This window comes from Gossypium hirsutum, chromosome A12 (genome assembly GCF_007990345.1).
Source record: "Gossypium hirsutum isolate 1008001.06 chromosome A12, Gossypium_hirsutum_v2.1, whole genome shotgun sequence".
Taxonomy (NCBI): domain Eukaryota; kingdom Viridiplantae; phylum Streptophyta; class Magnoliopsida; order Malvales; family Malvaceae; genus Gossypium; species Gossypium hirsutum.
Window position 1 is genome coordinate 15,019,078 of NC_053435.1, and position 10,763 is coordinate 15,029,840.

The window sequence follows — 10,763 nt, forward strand, 5'->3', positions numbered from 1 at the left end:
TGTTCTCTCATTACATGTCTCGCACTCCACCGACTATTCGGATCTTATCTAAATTTCAGATTGGTGGTTAATAAGTGTAAAAACAAAGTGACACTGCACCGGAAGAACTTAAATCTACTAGAATTAATTATTTTAGCTATGATTCCTCAAACCAAATTCCTTTTTAAAGGAAAAACATAGCCTAAGCACTGTACAACCAAATTACTCCATCCTCGTTTTAGTTCTGTACAACCATACCATAACCGGTTCTTTTTTGCTCTTTCTTTTCAAAGGTAAAAGAAGAAACAGTAATACAATCTGCTTAATATCTTTTTTTCTTTTTTTCTTTTTTTATTTCAGGTTAAAATTTACTGCAAAGGGAAGTTATTTTTCAGGTTTGGGTTTGAACAGGGAAAAACAATAGACAGAGATTCTTCTCGGCGAAACCTCAACTGCTTCGCGATGAAATCTTCGATCGTTCGTTGAAACTCTTCGTTGCTCAACTCGTCTTCTGGAACTAATTCCCCGTCCATATTTTCAACTTTCCGGCACTTTTCTGTCTCGGATCGTCGTAGTTCCTTCGTCACTTCCTCTCCACTCTTTCTTATCGCCAACTTCTCCGACTTACTCCTTCTATACACTCTCGGATAATCCATCTCAAACTCAGAGTCCGGTTCCGGTTCCGGCTCCGGCTCCGGCTCCGGCTCCGTTTCTTCACTGTTTAAGGTATCTGTGCTCGCTTCAGAGATGATCTCTTTGTCTTGATACAGAACCTCTTTTTGAAACTCGAATTTGGAGCGATTCTCAGCATTGTTGATGATTTCATCGTAGATTTTGGAATCAACATTGTTAACAGTGGAAAAAATGCCGGACTTGGCAATGAGGGTAACGATGATGACGTTAGAGACGAGGAAAACAAAGAGGGGACTGGTGACGACTCCGCCGAGCTTCAAAAGGAACTCTCCGGAGATTTTGACGGCGAAAGGCAAGCGCTCGAATGTCCACGCTAAAAATAGCAAAGCCGAAAGCAATTCCAAGAAACGGAAGGCCTTGGCTAAGCTTCGAAGCCGATTGTACCTCCTCATCGCCTTAGCTTTCTCTGCTTTCACGTTATCGAAACCAAAGGAATCCATCAAGACCAAAGTTTTCGCTGAAATATGGAAAGAAAATTGAAAAGTTTAAAGTTACGTGTGGTATCTATCTGTGGAAACTGATGTGTGAATTTTCGGGGTAAACAAACGGAGAGTTGAACAGTAAGAGCAGGGTGGTTTTTGTTTTTGCTATTGGGAGAACTGAACTATCATAGGGAAATGCTTATATAGACTGATAGGCATAGAATTTAGGAATTTATTTATTTAAAAAAATCTTAAGCATAACTAAAAGATTAAAGGGTCCTATTCATTAAGGCAAGCTTGATTTAGTTAATAATGGAAATATCCCATATGGTTGGGTAGATCAGAGGCTCATCAAGTACATGACACGTGGATATTATTTTTACATCAGGATATTTTAAGGATAATTATTTTTTGTTAATTAATAAATTTTGAATTAAACTTATCTAACCTCTAAAATAAAATCCCCTTTCCTCCTTTCACAAAATTTTAAGTAAATTTTTTTTTATTTTTTATTTATAAATGGCAATGTATCATTGGTTGGTTTAATTTTTTAATATAAGGACTAACCTGATAAAAAAAATTTATCCAGATGTCAAAGTAATAATTTAACTATAATACCGGAGTATTAAGCCTTTAAACAATTCTTTGGTTTTTTCGGAAATCTACAAATTTCTAGTCTTTAGCTAAAACAGGTGAGTTAAAAATGATCATCCATTCCTTGCTGTTTAGAGTAGTGCAGCAATTGATTTTGGGTTTGATTGTCAGACACATTAATATGTATGACCTTATTTATTCACTCTCTGTCTCTCTATTTATTGTATTCCACTTCTCCATGAAGATTTACGATTCCACCTTCTGTCATTGATTTGCCCTCTCCTCTCCTCTTGGTTTCAGATTTTATAGATTTTTGGTTGAACGGAATACTAACGATGAAAATATCCTGACATTCAATCCTGCTTCGTGTGTCAATACAATGGACTTCCAACTCACCTACTGTACATACAAAACTATGCCTTTCCTCTCACCAAACTTGTATCAAAGGAAGCCCATAGACCTTTCATTTCAACTCATACTATTCCCATTCAAGGAAAGATCAATACTCATAATTGCAAACTTAAACTCTGTTTTTAAGAGTTATTATCGTCAAATCTTGTGCACCAGACTACCTAAATAATATTAGGATGCCTTAATATATTGATTACTCCCTCAACATTTATTTATTTTTAGTTAAATTGGTCTCCCATTTTCCCAAAGCAAATTTGACCAGTCAATGCAAATCAATGAACAGTGAATGTCAACTAATTTTTTTTAATGTATATAATTGTTTCCATTTGTTTTCAATTTAGTTTAATTCTTTTGAAAATTAACCTATTATTTTGAATTTTCTTAAATTTGTATACTCTCTAGTTTTTTTTTTTTTTCAATTTTCTAAAATTTTAACTTATTTTAGTTTTTTGATTTCTTAACATATTTCTCAAATATTTTTTTGAATTTTTTATTTTTTCAAAATTTTTAATTTTTGAAATCTAAACTAGGTTTTTTAATTTAATTTTTAATTTCTTTTACTTTTTTTTTGAATTTTAAGGATTTTTTTTGAAAATTTTAGAATAACCCCTTTTTTTCACGTGTCACGTCCATGGTTGGCCACATCATCCTATGGTTAAAAAACAAATAATGTTAACAATAGAAACTAATTTGTGTACAGATCCTAACCTTAGGGACCAATTTGATTCAAAAAAGTTTAAAAGTCAATTTAAAAAAAATATCAAATTCAAGGGCTAATCTATATATTAATCCTATTAGGATTATATAAAAGAAGGTCGTGGTATAAGTCTAGATGAGTTTCAAATGTTTGGAGGTATTTTAGAGTTTCAAATTATCAGTGCTTTAGACAAGTGCCTAATAAATAGTTGAGTTATGGCGGATCTCTTGTACATATACTCAAATAGGGTTTTTTACAAAAAAAAGATAAAAAAATAAAATAATACTAAAATAATACAACAAAAAAATTATGTACCAAAATAGTACATCCAGGGTGGGTGTCGCCTATGGCAGTGGCGTGACCACCCTGGCTCTAACAACATTTCTATCATTTGCTGTTAAAAACGAAAAAAAAAAGTTAGAAACGAAAAAAATAAAAATCTAAAAAAATGGATGAAGGGCTGGTTGTGCCTCTGGCAGAGGCTGCACCGGGCAATTAGACCTTTCATGGAGGGGTTTTGTTTTTTCTTTGGGGGACCATAATATATGGTCCCCAAAGTTCATTTCGGGAAGAAAAAAGAAGAAGAAGGAAAGAAGGAGAAGAGAAGAAGAGAAGAAGAAGAAGGAGAAGGAGGTGGCACCAGTGAGGGAAGAAAAAAGAAAAAGAAAAAGAAAAAGAGAAGGAGGAGGAGAGGGAAGGAAAAAGAAGGAAAAAAAGGTAATTTTTTTTATTTATAAATTTGAGTAATTAATGTTAATTTAAGTAAATAATTTATTTATTTTAGGTGTTATTATTATTATTGTTGTTGTTGATTGATTTTGATTTAATTCAGATTTAATTTTTAAATTTATTTTTTTGCAAGGTGTTATTTCGTTAAAAAGAAATATTAAGGTATGTTTGTATTTATTTTATATTTTCATTCATTCCTAATTTATTTTTTACTTTTATTGAAGTAAAAAAAGCATATGTATGTTATGTGCAAATAATGTTTTATTATTATTATTTTATGTAATTTATTTGTTAACTGTGTTTTAGATTGATTAGATATATTTTTTATAAAATTTATTTGGCATGTTATATTCTAATTATTTTATTTTTTTATGTGATGGGTTTTAAACCTTTTATAAAAATAGTATAAAAATAAAATACTAAAAAATATCTTAATGAAAAAATAAAATACAAAAAGAAATAAAATACGAAAAAAAAATTTTGGGGGGAAAATGGTGCTGGAGGGTTTTTTACTAAAATAATATAAAAATAAAATACAAAAATAGTATATTTTAAAAAATAAAATCTGAAAATTTTAAAAATACAAACAAAAGGCCAAAATTAGGGTTATTTACTAAATTAATAAAATAATACTAAAATAATACATTTAAAACATTATGTACTAAAATAATATAAAAAATAAAATATGAAAATAGTATATTTTAAAAAATAAAATCCAAAAATTTAAAAAATACAAACAAAAGGCCAAAATCAGGGTTATTTACTAAATTAATAAAAAAACTAAAATAATACATTTGAAACATAATGTACTAAAATAATATAAAAAAATAAAATACGAAAATATTATATATTAAAAAATAAAATCTGAAAATAAAAAAATACCAACAAAGTGCCAAAATTAGGGTTATTTATTAAATTAATATAAAAAACACTTAAATAATACATTTGAAACATTATTTACTAAAATAATATAAGAAAATAAAATAAAAAAATAATATATTTTAAAAAATAAAATCCGAAAATAAAAAAATACCAACAAAGGGCCAAAATCACCGAACAAAAAAAAAAGGAATATTGCAACATAACTTCTCCTTGTTTTCCAATCTTTTTTATTTCGTAAGGAATTTAATTACATATTATAATATATTTTAAAATAATATTGAACAACTTATCATGTTTTTTAATTGTTATTGCATCACTCACATTATTATTATTAATTAAAATTTATTTAAAATATATTGAACAACATGTTGGGTATATTATATATATTATATTTTAAACCAAAATATTTTACTTATTATCATTTTAAAATAATAATAATATTTGTATTTGAGTTGGATATATTTATTTTTTTAATGTTGTATAGCAAAAAATATGTTGTCGAAAAAACTGTTTGGTATTTTTTTGTAATTAAAAGCAATATATAAATTTTAGTTATTCTGATAAATATTTAAAATCTATCAAACATTAAAATTAATAACCGAAATTTATTTTGAAATTGCAGGCATTGCAATGGCTTCATTGATTAGGAAAGATCCTCGCATATCTGACACAGTTAATAATATGGTAATATATTGTTATTTGTTAATCACTGATGCAATTAAAAAAATATCTACGTAATTTAAGGAAATAAATTATGTTATTATAACTATTTTTTATAATTTAACACTGTTAGGGCTCGTACCGCGCATTAACGGGCCAGGTGAATGGTTTAGGATATTCTCCGGATGCATGACTAATGCCCTACTTGGAGCTAGCTGGATTCGTGTCAGCAGTATTGACCTGAACGTTCGATTTGCGGTACGATTTAATATCCGCATTGGTCGAGCGTTGGCGCCCAGAGACCTACACTTTTCATTTGCCATGTGGGGAGTGCACTGTCCTCTGGAGGATGTTGCATTGCACTTTGGGCTCTCAATCAATGGGAGTTCTATAACAGGCGTAAGTGCGATAACTGAGCCAGGTGCATTTTGTTATAGCCTACTAGGAGCCTCGCCCGGCGATGATGAGTCCAATTTTTCGGATTTGAAATTTACATGGCTGAAAGCCAATTTTGAGCATTTATCAATTAATGCCACTGAGAAGAGTTGATGTACGCAGCTCGAGCGTACATTATGCATATTGTAGGGGTGTACTGATGCCCAATGCGAACAACAAGTTTTATCTCCAGTATTTACCTCTATTAGCTGATTTGCGTAATGTTCGCTCGTATAGTTGGGGTTCCGCAGTTCTAGCTATGTTGTATTGTGAGCTTTGTCGGACGACAAAGCCTGATGCCGTAGATATAGGCGGATGCCTTGTATTGTTGCAGTCATAGGCTCTTTATCGAATGTCATTCTTGGCATCAGTTAGTCACCAACCATACGTATTTCCACTAGTTAACAGGTGATAAAATTTAACTTGTTATTAATTGACAATTTATTTATAATGATACTATTCTAACGATACTATATTTACTTGAAAATTATTTTCGTAGATGGAGTATTTATCCGGGTATCGAAAAGTCGTACACTGTCCCGATATATCATCTGATGATTGAACAACATGCCAGGGAAGGGGTAAGCTATTCCAATATTCGTGACATATAATTACTTTGTATATCTTACTCGAACCGTGTTAAATTTTAACAATGGTATTAATCGTACAGTTTATATGGATGCCATATTATAGACCAGAAATTGTGGTTTTTATACCTTCATCTGCCTACGTTGATTCTCAATTGTGGTGCACTAACGCACCAATTATCAATTTCAATATAGTCGAGTGGTACCATAGGAATAGAGTACTACGGCAGTTTGGTTGCATCCAATATATCCCAAATCTGCCAATGCAGGTGGGGAAAGTTCACGGCATCAACAACAGAGGAAAACTTGGAAGTCATTGAGGGGTTGTGTACCGAAAATATATTGTGGTATGGGATAATCGGATGGCTTGAAGACCTCAGATGGATATGTCTTCTGATTTGCAACTATTGCTAGAGTACATACAATGGTACTCTAATATGGTAAAGCTATATTTACTTGGTGGGCAGTCGACTGTAGTCCCCCCACACGTGCAGCAACCTGGAGCATACGATCCAGTGGCCGATATAGAGCCTAAGCCACAGCTAGATCCCAAGCCCGAGGTAGAACCGGAGCCCAAGTCTGAGCGATCGCATTCATAATCGGATGATACTTCTTATCATTCAGATTTGGCAGGCAATGACTATTTTCCTAGCTCATCAAAAGGTAGATACCATTACGGGTTTCATATCTTTGGATCGTATCCACTGTAGTACAGCACTACCCCGGCCCGTATCCACCACAGCATGACACTCCTCCTGGCTCAAGTTCATTGATGCAATTCGAGCCATATGACTTGACACTCCTCCCGGCTCAAGTTTATCGATGCCATTCGAGCCATATGACTTCTCTTCCATTTATCAGACACCCTCACCAGTGACTGAAGAGGATGTTGGTCGTCGCAATCACCCATAATGTGAACGTCGACCTCCACAGAAATATACCCCTAGGACCACACCATCAAACCTTCAATTTTAGGGGTTTCTTAGGTTTTGATATTAAAAAAGTTTGTATTTTTTTATATATTTAATTAGATTAATTGAAACTTTGAAAAGTGGAACAAAATTTGAATATAACGTAAATTAGATTAATTTAGACATTTTGAACATTAAAACACTAAATACATTACAATATTAATCTAATTAAATACATTAATTTAATTGGAACATTAATTAAATACATTACAACATTAATCTAATTGGAACAAACTTTGCAATATAAATTTTGTTATATAAATTAAATACATTACAATATAAACTCAATTCATACCCGATCGTAACGATTGTCCAACATGATAGTTTCGCTGCGAGCATTTACTCCAATTATAACCAGCTAACCTGCATAATCCATAACATTTACCGTCGGATTTCTCCTTAATGTCCATTTTATTACGGATTCTAGATGATTGCGAACGACCTCTCAGATTCTTGTGTAGCCCTCTTTCTAGGACAAGCTCGAAAGTCATCGAAGGCACCTCCCACGTAGACAGGTCAGGCAAGACGGGGAACCCATTTTCCCAGACACGTAACGTGCTCTCGAGTGTGTACACATCATTGAAAAATTGTTCAACATTAAGGTTCACTTTAGCACACGCTGTCACGACATGCGCACATGGATAATAAAGTGTTTGAAACCTCCTGCAATCGCACCGTCTATTCCGGAGATCAACTCCATAGGACCTAAGTGGTATACCGGGTCAACGACCAATGGTCTCTATAACTTGAAACATTTCAAGGCGTCGTGAATATATTTCTACATTCATCGACCTCGCCATCCAACGGTTTGCAACCATTGCATCCCTAACATCTTTGGCAAACACATGTCCCGCCTCCATCTGGTTGACTTGTTGCTGACCCATTCTTGGTATCAAGGTAGCCAACCTATAGAATGTAGCCAAGAAGATAGATGAAATCATAAGATGTCGTGTTTTCAACAATACAGCGTTGACCCCCTCCACTAAGTTTGTAGTCATTTGACCATAACGAAAGCCCTCGTCAAAACTTTGAGCCCATTGCCAAGGCTCCATAGTACCCAACCACTATCGAAAAGATGTGTTCGTTTGACCTTCCATATCACTCTCAAGTCGAGTCATTCTTTGGCAAAAAATGTGTGACTCTAGCTTGTGCGCTGTACATGTATTAAGAAAGGATAAGTTACAGTATTGCCCTAAAACATTCAAACTTATATTAAAAAGATAAGGTAATCATTTATCCATTTTCACAACTTGTCTCTTTCAGTTTGCATTCTTAGAATCTCGATAGAAGTTAGCCGCGATGTGTTAGATGCAGTTAATGGATCTCTATGGTACATCGAACGCCTAATGGCGGCAATTAATCCTTTCCTTCTATCGGAGATAATGCAAATATTATCGTTGCTAATAACATACCTCCGTAGGTTGGTAAGGAAGAATTCCCACGATTCCATATTCTCCTTATCTACGATAGAAAATACTGTCGGGAGCACGTTTCTATTGCCGTCTTGAGCAACTGTAAGAAGTAAGATCTGTGTATATTTTCCATATAGCCAGGTCCCATCTAGTTGCACAAAAGGCTTGCAGTGGGGAAATGCGCGCACACATGAATCAAACGTCCAGAACATCCAATGGAAAATTTTTTTCCCAACTGTAGTTGGTCATCCGAGTCGTAATAAGATTGTGTCTGTAACTCAATGACAGTCTCTGGTACGTACTCCCGCATAATGGCTATCCATCCCTGTAGCTCGTTATACGACGCATCAAAATCTCCATACAATTGCTCCATTGCAATCTGTTTAGCTATCCATACCTTTAGATATGATACTTCACACTGAAATCGTACCTGCATTTCGGCAATCAGTACTGTAACTTTAATGGTCGGCTTGCCCTTTACCATTGGCATGATATACGTACATATTGTTTTAGAATCAAGTTTTCGATGATCTTCTGTCATACGTGTTAATGTGTATGTGTGAGACCTAACAAATTTGTGTATCTCTCACATCTACGAATTTTGAATAAATGCAGGTCGTACTCGCCAATTGCAGCTTTCCGCCGACTTCCAACACTCCTCAATTTATAATGACAGTTTAGACACTGCAACTTTGTAATCCATTGATATATTCATGCTATACCGCAAAATAGCAAATACGTATTCTTCTTTACTTTCGAATCTCTAGCCTACGAACAACTCCTTAGGATTAGAATTTACAGCTAGTTGGTGAGTAGGAAGTATTTCAAGGTACCCTGGGAACTCAGCTACAAGCGCCGCATCGGGGTCTATGAGCGACATGTGTCGTCCAAATTTATTGTGTATCACAATATATCGCATCTGGTTCCTGACCGAAGACGTGTTACTGTTTCCATCATCATTCACATCTTCATTGTCAATATCATCGGGGACATTATCCACATCGGTATCACTATCACTATCGACCTCTTGATCATAAGGATCACTACTATCATATCCATCATCACCAACCACATTAATATCGGATGTAACATTAAGATCGATATCGATCCATGTATAGTGGATTCACTATCAACGTACGATATTGGAGCCACCATGCACGGTTCTTAAGCTCCATGTTCTTCACCATATGTAGTGAGATCTTCATTTTGCTCCATATGGCTAACTCAGCAAATAAGTGAATCGTACCTTTTTTGTCACTCCCATTCCCAGGGTAAAGAGCGATCATTGTCTCCATGTCTCCATCGTCTATAAGTTCCATTTCAGAGAATTTGATGGGATCTGTCGAAACTGGAAACTTGTAGAAAAGTTTCGAGATCCTTCTCCCACAACGTTTAACAATTTTTACGTTAATCTTTCCCTTCATATCTTTATAAGGGGTATTGAAATTAGAAATTCTCTTGGTAATTTCCTAACATCTAATTTATCCATCCATGGTATGTTAATCACATTTTGCTTCCCAGTCAACTCTCGTGAACCTATACTTTGTCTCGCTATTTTCCTTGCTCTATAAGAGATTATAAACTTTACGAAGCATATAACTAGATTCCAATAGGTTCGTGGTACCAATGTCTTCCAAATTTGGTCTAAAATGATTTGATGTTCCTGTTCTATTAATGTCCCTCTAAGGGTTAGGTATTGCACTTTATTCTTTCTAACCATTTCATGACCCTTCCACAACACTTCTTGCATCTTTTTATTTACTGTGATAACGTGTTCAAACAATGTCTTCTTCTGGTTTCATTCTGTAATCTTGCACTTCTCTCATCATCTTATCAACTTTCTCCCTTTGTGTTAAAGTTATTATCTCATCAGGCAATACCAAATATGTTATCATTTCTAACAATATCTATAACATGCCAAATAAATTTCATAAATATTATCTAATCAACCTAAAACACATATAACAAATAAATTATATATAAAAATAAAACATTCTTTACATTACATAAATAGGCTTTTTTAGAGTTTTTTTTACAAAATTAATATAAATCAACGATAATAATAACTAACAATAATTAGGTTTTTTTTACTAACAATTATAACCAACAATCCTAATAATAGTTTTTTACTAACAATGATAATAACTAACAATAATAATAAGGGTTTTGTACTAACAATAATAATAAGGTTTTTTACTAACAATAATAATAACTAACAACAAAAAACAATAATAATAACAGCAAAAACACAAGAACAATATAAAAAACCATTATTTAAAAAAAATTATACA

The 10,763-nt window shown here is 33.3% G+C and overlaps 1 protein-coding gene across 1 annotated transcript; it reads right to left on the bottom strand.

Annotated features, from left to right (window-relative positions):
* Positions 1–347: 347 nt before the first annotated feature.
* Positions 348–1,112, bottom strand: LOC107928279 (uncharacterized). Its single transcript, XM_016859468.2, has one exon. It carries the CDS (start codon positions 1,110–1,112, stop codon positions 348–350), a length of 765 nt encoding a protein of 254 aa, XP_016714957.2.
* Positions 1,113–10,763: the final 9,651 nt, after the last annotated feature.